At 42.9% G+C, this 14,458-nt stretch overlaps 1 protein-coding gene across 4 annotated transcripts in view; it reads left to right on the plus strand.

The window, feature by feature from the left end:
* pias2 (protein inhibitor of activated STAT, 2) overlaps positions 1–14,458 on the plus strand; it is a 155,886-nt gene that overhangs the window by 45,450 nt on the left and 95,978 nt on the right. For all 4 annotated transcript variants that reach the window (XM_088303375.1, XM_088303385.1, XM_088303367.1 and 1 more), the window contains exon 5: positions 2,218–2,308. In XM_088303375.1, the coding sequence (XP_088159501.1) occupies positions 2,218–2,308 (91 nt within the window). The remainder of the gene's footprint in view (positions 1–2,217; positions 2,309–14,458) is intronic.

The following is a 14,458-nucleotide window of genomic DNA, read 5'->3' on the forward strand; positions in this document are numbered from 1 at the left end:
GTCCCTATACAGGACCATACGGACCTTCCCAAATGCGAAGCCCTGGATGTCCAGCCAGGTCCGCTCTCTCCTCAAGGCCCGTGATGCTGCCTTCAGGTCAGGCGACAAAGCCCAGTACAGGGTGGCTCGTGCTGACCTGAGCAAAGGCATCAAGCTAACCAAGGCAAACTACAAGAGGAGGCTGGAGGCCCACCTTGCCAGCAACAGACCACGGGAGGTGTGGCAGGGTCTACGGAGCATCACCAACTTCCGAGGCAGCAGCACGACCTCTGTAGACCCGAGTGCATCGCTGGCAGAGGAGCTTAACTGCTTTTTCGCTCGCCCCAACCGTCACACCCCCGCACTTCATGCCTCAACTCCCCCTCACTCACCGTAGTGGAACACGATGTGAGGCGCGCGCTCCTGGCTATCAACCCCAGGAAAGCTACTGGACCCGACGGAATACCAGGCAAGGTCCTCAGAGCATGTGCCCACCAACTGTCACATGTTTTCTGCAGGGTCTTCAACCGCTCCCTGGCTCAAGCAGTCATCCCCTCCTGCTTGAAAACGTCCACCATTATTCCTGTCCCCAAAAAGTCACCCGCCGTCCTCCTGAATGACTACCGTCCTGTTGCTCTCACACCAGTCATCATGAAGTGCTTCGAGAGGCTGGTTCTCCAGCACATCAGGGACTGCCTTCCTCCCACTCTGGACCCCTACCAGTTTGCATACCGGGCTAACAGATCCACTGAGGACGCCATCGACACTGCTCTGCATGTTGTGCTGGGCCACCTGGAACAACAGCAGAGCTATGCAAGGATGCTCTTTGTGGACTACAGCTCGGCATTCAACACAATCATGCCGGACATCCTCGTCGCCAAACTGGACATTCTCGGCCTCCCTGCCCTCACACGCATCTGGATTAAGGACTTTCTGACCAACAGACCCCAGACTGTGTTGCTCGGCCCCTACACGTCCTCCACCCGTACGCTGAGCACTGGTTCCCCTCAAGGATGCGTGCTGAGCCCTCTCCTATACGCCCTCTACACCTACGACTGCAGCCCGGCCCACGGTAACAACACCATCGTCAAGTTTCCTGACGACACGACAGTGGTCGGTCTGATCTCGGAAGGTGACGAGACAGCCTACAGAGAGGAGGTCCAGAGACTGACGGCTTGGTGCGAGGACAACAGACTGCAACTCAACATTGCAAAAACAAAGGAGATCGTCATCGACTTCAGGAGGAACAAGACGGTGCCGCCCCCTCTCTGCATCGAAGGCGTGTGTGTGGAGAGGGTCCACACGTTCAAGTTCCTGGGAGTACAGATCTCCGATGACCTTTCTTGGACACACAACACCACAGCAGTGGTAACGAAGGTCCACCAGCGTCTGCACTTCCTGAGAGTCCTCAGGACATTCAACCTGGACAGGAAGCTGCTGCTGGCCTTCTACCACTCGTCCATCGAGAGCCTGCTGACGTACTGTGTCTCCACCTGGTACAGCGGCTGCACTGAGGCGGACAGAGTGAGGCTCCAGAGGACAGTCAAAACAGCGCAAAGGATTATTGGCTGCCCTCTCCCCTCACTGTCGGACATCTACACCGCCTGGTGCCTCAGCAGGGCTCTCAACATCGTCAAAGACAATACCCACCCAAACTCACACCTGTTCGACCTGATGCCCTCAGGCAGGCGCTACAGGTGCATCAAATCAAGGACCAATAGACTGAGAAACAGTTTCTTCCCAAGAGCCATCTCCATTCTAAACTCACACACACACACACACGACCACCCGTACCTTGCAGAACAGCAACGTGATGTGTTTTTATATACCCTATTCAGTATTATTTTCCATTGCACTAACTATTCTCTTATTTATCTAATTTATATATTTATCTGAATTATTGTTGTATTGCACTGGAGAGGGGAGCTCTCTAATCTCGTTGCACACTTGAGTACAATGACAATAAAGGGATTTCTGATTCTGATTCTATATCTCAAATATTCAGGACACATTTTTTGTCTGCACACTTGAAGCACTTATTAAACAATTATTTTTTTCACAAAATACAACATGAAAATGTCATACTGTGTAACTGTTTCTTTTACAGTGCTTTTTCCTCTCTCAATTTGTATGGCAACCACAATTATATTGTCCATTTTTTATTAATTGTGCTTCTATCAAACATGTTTGACTTAAATTACAATAATGTTAATCTTATTTTGTGTTGTCTTTTTTCAGGTTTTGCTTGTCCGAGACAAGTTGCCCTCAAGAAGACAATTACCCAAACAGTCTCTGTATAAAGGTCAATGGAAAACTTTTTTCTTTCCCAGTAAGTTGAGTCAGTCTAACTTGAGCATAGTGTTTTCTTCTATTTTATTTGAACTTATTTCCAATTGTTCTTGGTAAGGCTTGTAACTGGGGGAATCTTTCAACACAACTGAAAATATGGTGTAGACAGTGAGCTAAACAATTTTCCAATAAAAACACAAAAGAGGAGAGTGGTACTTCACGTTTCTATGGAAGTTCTTTTTGTGCAAACAAATATGACTTAGAAAACAAGTGGATAAGTAAACAGATCTAAATAAATATGGTTGTCAAAATTAAAGCATTAACTCAGGTGATTAATCCGATTTTTTTAACTCAGTTAAATATTTTAACTCAATTAACTCAGTTTGCTTTACTTCAAATATAATTTGCATACTTTGGCAATATTGTGCCATATTAGATGTACATCTTTAGCAAGTCTCAGAACAAAACACTGTTCAAGTTACCACTGGGCCTTGCAAAACCAACACTACTGGCGTGTGGTGCTTGTGGGCAGTTTTGAGAAATGTTTAGAAGAAAAATGCCTGTAAAGGAAGCTATTGGAACAGTCTTTTGTGTGAAGCCTGAGGCCTTCACACGTATGTTATTCTACACCTTTTGACCTTATTGTGTGAAGGCGGAGGCACAATCCAGTATCTCCTTTCACACTTTCGCCTCATTCACGCTTCATAAATTCACCCATTCCCATTTGCACTTCTTCGGCGTGCAACTACTTCCACATATTTCATCCGATTTTCACCGTTCCAACTTCAAACTATTCCAAATATTCACGCCTTGCGTGCTTCAATGTTTCATGTCTTCACCGATTTCCCATAATTCACCATTTCACTTTATTCACCCCCAAAAATTCCATTCATTTCCAATGGTAGATTCAACATTTCACTATTAAATGCTTCATATTTGATATTTAACACATTCAAGTCATTCATTTCACATTCCTGTATCCCCTCTCACACCTTCACCTCATTCACCCTTCAAATATTCATCCATTCCCAAATGCACTTCTTCGGCATGCAACTACTTCCACATATTTCATCCAATTTTCACCGTTCCAACTTCAATCTATTCTAAATATTCATGCCTTTCAGGCTTCCATTTTTCATGCCTTCACCTATTACACAAAATTAACAATTTCACTTTATTCCCCCCCAAAAATTCCATTCATTCCCAATGGGGCATTCAACATTTTACTATTAAATGCTTCATATTTGATATTTAACAAATTTAAGTCATTCATTTCACATTCCTCTATCTCCTCTCTCACCTTCACCTCGTTCACCCTTCATAAATTCATCCATTCATCCATTCCCAATTGCACTTCTTTGGCGTGCAACTACTTCCACATATTTCACCGTTCCAACTTCAATCTATTTCAAATATTCACGCGACGCTTGCTTCTATTTTTCATGTCTTCAACTATTTCCCATAATTCACCCTTTCACTTTATTCACCCCCATAAATTCCATTCATTTCCAAATGGAGATTCAACATTGCACTATTAAATGCTTCATATTTGATATTTAACACATTCAAGTCATTCATTTCACATTGCCGTATCCCCTCTCACACTTTCACCTCATTTTCCCTTCAAAAATTCATCCATTCATCCATTCCCAATTTCACTCTTTCTACACACTACAGCTTCCCCATTTTTCTTCTGAATCACACCGTTCCAGCTTCAATCAATTCGTAAAATTCACGCCATTCAGGTTTCAATTTAACCCCCCCTATTCCCCGCCAACCCCCACAAATGAACCCCTCCGCCGCCCTTTACCTCCATTCGAAACATTAGCTCATTCAACTTACCCTCGGTGGGTTTTATCTCGGATTTACTTTAACAGCCCCCCCCCACCCACGCCCCCTTCTTCGACACGCTACACCTTCCCCATTTTTCATCCGATTTTCACCGTTCCAACTTCAATCAATTCCAAAAATTCACGCCATACAGGCTTCCATTTAGCACCCGCACCCCCTACACAAATTACCCCCCCCCCCTTCACCTCCATTCGAATCATGAGCTCATTCAACTCACCCTTGGTGGGGTTTATCTTGGAGTTACTTTAGCACCCCCCCAGTGCCACCCTCAAACCCCGCCCCACTGCGGTAGCCCCGCTCAGTGAGTCAGCAATCTTGGAGAATGATGCCAAATACACAGTCAGTAAACCACATGTGACAACACCAAACCAGAACCGAAGTGACGTCACCAAAACCGGCAGTAGCCGGGAAATGATGCCTTTCGACTGTAAGTGACATAATTCACTCAGATTTGAACCGGAAGTGACATTTTTCAACCGGAAGTTGACCGGATGTGACGAAATTCAAACGGATTCACCTCATTCACTCTTATTTGAGTGTCAGAAAATCATCCATTCATCCATTCCAAATGGATCTTTACAATTCACGTGTACATGGTTTCAGTTAGAAATTCAAAACATTTATTTCAGTCATTTCACATTACTTTTTCCTTTCTCACATTCTTCACTTTATTTCCAGTATTTATGTTTCAACGATATCTTTCCACATTTATTCCAGGCTTTCCCTGTTCTATTATTGTTTGAAGGCTGATTCTTTACTTGCACTTGTACATGCTTGTGTGGTTCAGAGGTTAAGCACTCGTTTCCCACCCGGTGGGTTGTCGGTGCAAGTTGTCGGTTCAAGTCCCAACCGTGGAACTTCCATTTTTTTTTTTTTTTTTGAATTGACACAATGTGTCCATGCTTGCACATTATTCACCATTTTACATTATAAGATTATCTCAATCAATTTATTCATATTCATTTCCATTTAGTGTCATTCAACATCATTGTGTGAAGGCTACACCATTCACTTTGTTATAGATTCTATTTTCTTCCTCGCCTTTTTTTTTTCGCCATAATTCCCCATTTCACTTTATTCACCCCCACAAAACCCATTCATTTCCAATGGGAGATTCAACAATTCACTATTAAATGCTTCCAAATTCAAATTTAAGACATTCAGTCATTCATTTCACATTTCTGTAACTCCTTTCACATAATTCCTGTGATTCACTCTACCCATACATTCCCATTTCCCATGTTTCACCCCCAAAAAAGCCACTTCAATAACCCCCTTCTTCGACACGCTCCAGCTTCCCCAATTTTCATCCGATTTTCACCGTTCCAACTTCAATAATTTCCAAAAATTCACGCCTTGCAGGTTTCCATTTAGCCCCCCCGGTCCCCCCCCTTTAAAAACCGCCCGCCCCCTTCTTCGACACGCTCCTGCTTCCCCATTTTTCATCCGATTTTCACCGTTCCAACTTCAATCATTTCCAAAAATTCACGCCATACAGGTTTCCATTTAGCCCCCCGGTCCCTCCCCCCTTTAAAAACCGCCCCGCCCCCTTCTTCGACACGCTCCAGCTTCCCCAATTGTCATCCGATTTTCACCGTTCCAACTTCAATCATTTCCAAAAATTCACGCCTTGCAGGTTTCCATTTAGCCCCCCCGGTTCCCCCCCCTTTAAAAACCGCCCCGCCCCTTTCTTCGACACGCTCCAGCTTCCCATTTTTCATCCGATTTTCACCGTTCAAACTTCATTCTATTCCAAAAATTCACGCCATGCAGGTTTCCATTTAGCCCCCCCGGCCCCCCCCTTTAAAAACCGCCCCGCCCCCTTCTTCGACACGCTCCAGCTTCCCCATTTTTCATCCGATTTTCACCGTTCCAACTTCGTTCTATTCCAAAAATTCACCCCATGCAGGTTTCCATTTAGCCCCCCCGGTTCCCCCCCCTTTAAAAACCGCCCCGCCCCCTTCTTCGACACGCTCCAGCTTCCCCATTTTTCATCCGATTTTCACCGTTCCAACTTCAATCATTTTCAAAAATTCACGCCATGCAGCTTTCCATTTAGCCCCCCCGGCCCCCCCCCTTCAAAAACCGCCCCGCCCCCTTCTTCGACACGCTCCAGCTTCCCCATTTTTCAACATCATTCACTATCATTCAACATTCTCATTCAATTCTATTCTCTACAATTCAAACTCATTCAATTTCATTCTCTATGATTCATAATCATTCAACATCCTTCCACCTTCCATCATTCACTATCATTCCACATTCTCATTCAATTCTATTCTCTACTATTCAAACTCATTCAATTTCATTCTCTATGATTCAAAAATCATTCAATATCATTCCACATCCTTCCACCCAGATGGCTTCAGCTCTGGAGCCTTCACACGCGGTTTCTCCAGAAATTGCATTCTGTAGTTCACTATCATTCAACATCCTTCCACCTTCCATCATTCACTATCATTCCACATTCTCATTCAATTCTATTCTCTACGATTCAAACTCATTCAATTTCATTCTCTATGATTCAAAAATCATTCAATATCATTCCACATCCTTCCACCCAGATGGCTTCAGCTCCGGAGCCTTCACACGCGATTTCTCCAGAAATTGCATTCTCTAGTTTTTATATATTCTATTTTCTTCCTCGCCTTTTTTCGGCGCACGACTACTTCCACAGTTTTCATCCGATTTTCACCGTTGCAAATTTGTTCTATTCCAAAAATTCCAGCTTCGCAGGCTTCCATTTGTCATGTCTTCACCAATTTCCAATAATTCACCATTTCACATGTTTCACCCCAAAAATCCCCATTCATTTCCAATGGGAAATTAAACATTTCACATTTACATGTTTCCAGTTTGAAATTCAAGACATTCAGGTCATTCATTTCACATTCCTGTAACTCCTTTCACATTATTCATCTGATTCACTCTATTCATGCATTCCCATTTTACATGTTTCACCCCCAAACTCCCCATTCATTTCCAATGGGACATTCAACATTTCACATTTACATGTTTCCAGTTTGAAATTCAAGACATTCAAGTCATTCATTTCACATTCCTGTAACTCCTTTAACATAATTCATGTGATTCACTCTATTCATGCAATCCCATTTTACCTGGTTCACCCCCAAATTCCCCATTCATTTCCAATGGGAGATTCAACATTTCACATTTACATGTTTCCTGTTTGAAATTCAGGACATTCAGGTTATTCATTTTACATTCCTGTAACTCCTTTCACATAATTCATGTGATTCACTCTATTCAAATTTTCAAACAGATTTTCCACCAAAATTCACCATTCATTTTCAATGGCTAAAATTTGGGAATGCATTAACTTCTCAGATTTTCATCTCACAACGCAGAGAACATTCTTTCGCCCCCACACTGGTACACAAGGTAACCAGCCGTATGGGTCTCTTTCCAAATTTTCAACCAAATTTTCCACTAATATTCCCCTTTCATTTCTAATGGCATTCATTTGGGAATGCGTTTACTTCTCCAATTTTCATCCAGCAACGGCGCAACCATCGTTTCACCCCACACTGATATGAAAGGCACCCAACTGTATGGGTCTCTTTCCAAATTTGGTGCCACAAAAACTATTTTTTTCCCCAAAATTCCCCATTCATTTCCAATGGCAAAAATTTGGGAATGTGTTTACTCCTCCAATTTTTGTCCAGCAACGCCGAGAACATCGTTTCACCCCCACACTGATATGAGGTACCCAACCGTACAGGTCTCTCTCCAAATTTTCAACCAAAATTTCCACCAAAATTCCCCATTCATTTCCAATGGCAAAAATGTGGGAATGCTTCACCATTTTTCATCCGATTCAAACCGTTCCAACTTAAAAAAATTCAGGTCATTCATTGCACATTCCTGCATCTCTTTTCACATTTTTCAGGTGATTCACTCTATTCATGTTTCAAACTTTCAGTCATTCATCCATTCCAGATGGCACGTTTTCATTCACATTTACATAATTCCAGTTAGAAATTCAAAACATTCAGGTGATTCATAACACATTCCTTTATCTCCTGTAAATTTTTGACCTCATTCATTGTTTCCAGAGGATGCTTGCACCTTAGCATCCCCCACAGTGAGGCAGCCATCTTGGATTAGTGTCATTCAAAATCATTCAATGTCATTCAGTATCATTCAAGATCATTCCACATCCTTCCACAAAAAGAATTTCCAGCTTCTTTGCCTTCACACGCAATTTCTTCAGGAATTGCATTTTCTAGTTATAGTTTCTATTTTATTCCTCGCCTTTTTTCGGCGCGTAACTACTTCCACAGTTTTCATCCAATTTTCACCGTTCCAACTTCGTTCTATTCCAAAAATTCACGCCTCGCAGGCTTCCATTTTTCATGTGTTCACCTATTTCACATAATTCAACATTTCACTTTATTCACCCCCAAAAACCTCATTCATTTCCAATGGGAGATTCAACATTTCACTATTAAATGCTTCAAAATTAAAATTGAACCCATTCAGGTCATTCCTTTCACGTTCGCGTATCCCCTTTAACACCTTCACCTCATTCACGTTTTAGAAATTCATCCATTCATCCATTCCCAATTGCACTTCTTCGGCGTGCAACTACTTCCACATATTTCACCGTTCCAACTTCAATCTATTCCAAATATTCACGCCTTGCGTGCTTAAATTTTTCATGTCTTCACCTATTTCCCATAATTCACCATTTCACTTAATTCCCTCCCCAAAATTCCATTCATTTCCAATGGGAGATTCAACATTTCACTATTAAATGCTTCATATTTGATATTTAACACATTCGAATCATTCATTACACATTGCCGTATCCCCTCTCACACTGTCACCTCATTCACCCTTCAAAAATTCATCCATTCCCAATTGCACTCTTTCTACACGCTACAGCTTCCCCATTTTTTATTCACGCCATTAGGGCTTCAATTTAACATCCCCAGTCCCCCCCCCAAACTAACCCCCCTGCCGCTGTTGGAATTTTAACTATTATCTGACTCCATTAACCAACATTCATCCAACAAGTATGCACGCTCGTTTTTGAGAGAGAAATGACCAGGAAGATTTCACACGGGAGCGGATTTATTCCTAACAGCAGATCTAGTACAAAGCCTGGGGCTCGGTTCCTCTCATTACAGCTCTGCACGTCTCTGTACCCAACAGAAGACGACGCCCAAGTTGCCCAGGATCATTTATACATTTCAGCAAACAAAGCAAAGACATCCTACTATTCTACTATTGGCTATGTGTCATCTGCAGTCAACTTTAGCTTTCTCTTAGTGGACATCTTCTGCCCGCAGGGCGACGTGTCGGCTCGTCCAATCTCACACAACAGCGCCTTGATGTCTGGAAGGCTCTGCGTCAGGACCCCCCGTTATCAGAAGTGCGGCTCGTCCTGTACAAAAAACATCTGCCAACTACGCATTTCACACAGCCTGCCCTGACCTTCCACTGCACATTGAATCAAAGCACAACCAGCAAATTTCTTTATTGCATTATACTGAATACATGTAACTTGTAGTCAATCGTACAAAATCCTTTATAGTCAAATGTATAAAATCCTTTACCGCCCTTTACTACAGCTTCCCCATTTTTCATCCGATTTTCACCGTTCCAACTTCAATTAATTCGTAAAATTCACGCCATTCAGGCTTCAATTTAATTCCAATTAGTGTCATTCAACATCATTAACTATCATTCAACATCCTTCCACCTTCCATCAATCACTGTCATTCCATATTCTCATTCGTTTCTATTTTCTACGATTCAAACTCATTCAATTTCATTCTCTATGATTCAAAATTATTCAACATCATTCCACATCCTTCCACCTAGATGGCTTCAGCTCCTCAGCCTTCACATGCAATTTCTCCAGAAATTGCATTCTCTAGTTATAGTTTCTATTTTATTCCTTGCCTTTTTTCGGCGCGCAATTACTTCCACAGTTTTCGTCCGATTTTCACTGTTCCAACTTCGTTCTATTCCAAAAATTCATGCCTTTCAGTCTTCCATTTTTCATGTCTTCACGTATTTCCCATGGTTCACCATTTCACTTTATTCATCCCCAAAAACCCCATTCATTTCCAATGGGCAATTCAACATTTCACAAAAAAATGCTTCAAAATAAAAATATAACCCATTCAGGTTATTCATTTCACATTCCAGTATCCCCTTTCACACTTTCACCTCATTGACGTTTCATAAATTCATCCATTCATCCATTCCCAATTGCACTTCTTTGGCGTGCGACTACTTCCACATTTTTCATCCGATTTTCACCGTTCCAACTTCAATCTATTCCAAATATTCATGCCATTCATGCTTCCATTTTTTAATGTCTTCACATATTTCCCATTATTCACCATTTCACTGTATTCACACCCAAAAAGTTCACGTTTCACCCCAAAAATCCCCATTCATGTCCAATTATACATTTAACATTTCACATTTACATTTAGAATTAGAATTAGAATTAGAAATCCCTTTATTGTCATTGTACTCAAGTGTGCAACGAGATTAGAGAGCTCCCCTCTCCAGTGCAATACAACAATAATACAGACAAATATATAAATTAGATAAATAAGAGAGTGCAATGGAAAATAATACTGAATAGGGTATATAAAAACACATCACGATGCTGTTCTGCAAGGTAAGGGTGGTCTCGTGTGTGTGTGAGAGTTCAGAATAGAGATGGCTCTGCTTCCAGTTTGAAATTCAAGACATTCAGGTCATTAATTTCGCATTCCTGTAACTCCTTTCACATTATTCATGTGTATCACTCTATTCATGCATTCCCATTTTATACCCCCAAATTCCCCATTCATTTCCAATGGGATGTTCAGCATTTCACATTTGCATGTTTCAGTTTGAAATTCAAGATAATCAGGTCATTCATTTAAAATTCCTGTAACTCCTTTCACATATTCATGTCATTCACTGTATTCATGCATTCCCATTTCACATGTTTCACCCCAAAAATCCCCATTCATGTCCAATTAGATGTTCAACATTTCACATTCACATGCTTTCAGTTTCCATTCACATTTACGTCATTCCACTTAGAAATTCAAATGTTTGAGTTCCCTCAACTGCCCCTGGACTTGCAGCAACCTTGGACTAGGTCATTAGCTTAACCTCTGATTCACCTTGAACACCCACAGTTAGGCAGCCATCTTGGACTGGGACATTAGCCCTCCCCAACCATCTTAAAGAAGGATGCCAATCAAAGTGAACCTGGAGAGACGTCACAAAACTGGAAGTAGGCGGGGGATGGCGTCATGAAACCGGACGTGACGTAATTCGACCGGACGTGAACCGGAAGTGACGTAATTTGGCCAGAAGTGACCCGGAATAGATGTAAAACGACCGGAAGTGAACAGGAAGTGACGTAATTCACCCGGAAGTGAACCGGAAGTGGCGTAAATCAACCAGGAGCGAACCAAAAGTGACGTAAAACGACCGGAAGTGAACCGGAAGTGATTGAATTCGATCAGGCGCGAACCGGAAGTGATGTCATTCGACCGAATGTGAAGGAATTCGACCGGAGGTTGCCTGGAAGTGACGTCATTCGACTGGAAATCTACCAAAAGTTATCTGATTTAACCAGAAGTGATCAGATTTGACCCGAAGTGAACCGGAAGTTACAAAATTTGACCATAAGTGAACCGGAAGTGTCGGGAATGTAACGAAAATGAACCGGAAGTGATGGGATCAGACCGGAAATTAAACAGAAGTGACAGTATTTAACCGTAAATCAACCGTAAGTGACGAAATTAGACTGTACGTGAACCGTAAGTGATGGGATTTGGCCCAAAGTGACGGGTTTGAGAATCATTCAAAGTCATTCAATGTTATTCTGTATCATTCAAAATTATTATTATTACCAGAAATTGACCGGAAAAGACGAAATTCGAGCGGATTAACTTGATTCACTCTGTTTAGGTGTCAGAAAATCATCAGAAAATCATCCATTCCAAATGGATCTTTACAATTCACGTGTACATGGTTTCAGTTAGAAATTCCAAACATTTATTTGTTATTTCACATTACTTTTTCCTCTCGCACATTCTTCACTTCATTTACTGTGTTCACGTTTCGAAGATATCTTTCCTCATTCATTCCAGGCTTTCCCAGTTCTATTATTGTGTAAAGGTTGAGTCCCTACTTACAAGCTTTTGTGGTTCAGAGGTTGAGCACTTGTTTCCCACCGGGCAGGTTGTCGGTTCAAGTCCTGATTGTGGAGCTTCATTATTTTTTATTTTTTTAAATTGACACATTTCCATGCTTTCACATTATTCACCATTTTGCATTATAATATCTCAATCAATTTATTCATATTCATTTCTATTTCGTGTCATTCAACATCATTCACTATCATTCAACATCCTTCCACCTTCCATTCACTATCATTCCACATTCTCATACAATTCTATTCTCTACGATTCAAACTCATTCAATTTCATTCTCTATGATTCAAAATCATTCACTGTCATTCAACATCCTTCCACCCAGATGGCTTCAACTCCTCAGCCTTCACACGCAATTTCTCCAGAAATTGCATTCTCTCGTTAAATATACTGGTGGAGTTGAGTCACAGAGGAAATGAGAAGTAGAATTAGAATTAGAATTAGAAATCCCTTTACTGTCATTGTACTCAAGAGTGCAATGAGATTAGAGAGCTCCCCTCTCCAGTGCAATATAACAATAATACAGACAAATATATAAATTAGATAAATAAGAGAGTGCAATGGAAAATAATACTGAATAGGGTATATAAAAACACATCTCGATGCTGTTCTGCAAGGTAAGGGTGGTCTCGTGTGTGTGTGTGAGAGTTCAGAATAGAGATGGCTCTCGGAAAGAAACTGTTTCTCAGTCTATTGGTCCTCGATTTGGTGCATCTGTAGCGCCTGCCAGAGGGCATCAGGTCGAACAGGTGGGAGTTTGGGTGGGTATTGTCTTTGACGATGTTGAGAGCCCTGCTGAGGCACCGGGCGGTGTAGATGTCCGACAGAGAGGCGAGAGGGCAGACAATAATCCTTTGCGCTGTTTTGACTGTCGTCTGGAGCCTCACTCTGTCCGCCTCAGTGCAGCCGCTGTACCAGGTGGCGACACAGTACGTCAACAGGCTCTCGATGGACGAGTGGTAGAAGGCCAGAAGCAGCTTCCTGTCCAGGTTGAATTTCCTGAGGACTCTCAGGAAGTGCAGACGCTGGTGGACCTTCTTTACCACTGCTGTGGTGTTGTGAGTCCAAGAAAGGTCATCGGAGATCTGTACTCCCAGGAACTTGAACGTGTGGACCCTCTCCACACACACGCCTTCGATGCAGAGGGGGGGGGCGGTACCGTCTAGTTCCTCCTGAAGTCGACGACGACCTCCTTTGTTTTTGCAATGTTGAGTTGCAGTCTGTTGTCCTCGCACCAAGCCGTCAGCCTCTTTACCTCCTCTCTGTAGGCTGTCTCGTCACCTTCCGAGATCAGACCGACCACTGTCGTGTTGTCAGCAAACTTGACGATGGTGTTGTTGCCGTGGGCTGGGCTGCAGTCGTAGGTGTAGAGGGCGTATAGGAGAGGGCTCAGCACGCATCCTTGAGGGGAACCGGTGCTCAGCGTGCGGGTGGAGGACGTGTAGGGGCCGAGCAGCACAGTCTGGGGTCTGTTGGTCAGAAAGTCCTTAATCCAGATGCGTGTGAGGGCAGGGAGGCCGAGAATGTCCAGTTTGGCGACGAGGATGTCTGGGATGATCGTGTTGAATGCCGAGCTGTAGTCCACAAAGAGCATCCTTGCATAGCTCTGCTGTTGTTCCAGGTGGCCCAGCACAACATGCAGAGCAGTGTCGATGGCGTCCTCAGTGGATCTGTTAGCCCGGTATACAAACTGGTAGGGGTCCAGAGTGGGAGGAAGGCAGTCCCTGATGTGCTGGAGAACCAGCCTCTCGAAGCACTTCATGATGACTGGTGTGAGAGCAACCGGACGGTAGTCATTCAGGTGGACGGCGGGTGACTTTTTGGGGACAGGAATAATGGTGGAAGTTTTCAAGCAGGAGGGGATGACTGCTTGAGCCAGGGAGCGGTTGAAGATCCTGCAGAAAACATGTGACAGTTGGTGGGCACATGCTCTGAGGACCTTGCCTGGTATTCCGTCGGGTCCAGTAGTTTTCCTGGGGTTAACAGCCAGGAGTGCGCGCCTCACATTGTAGTTAGTAAATGAACCTTAAAAGCCAAACTTACTCCAATGCTTGTTCGTTTTTTTGTACTCAAGAAGAAAAGGGTCAAATAAAGACTCAACAACTGATTAGAGTTCCGATATTTAGTTTCTTCGATTT

Source organism: Idiotropiscis lumnitzeri, chromosome 1, assembly GCF_059441095.1.
Source record: "Idiotropiscis lumnitzeri isolate Australia: NSW breed Sydney's pygmy pipehorse chromosome 1, RoL_Ilum_1.0, whole genome shotgun sequence".
NCBI lineage: Eukaryota > Metazoa > Chordata > Actinopteri > Syngnathiformes > Syngnathidae > Idiotropiscis > Idiotropiscis lumnitzeri.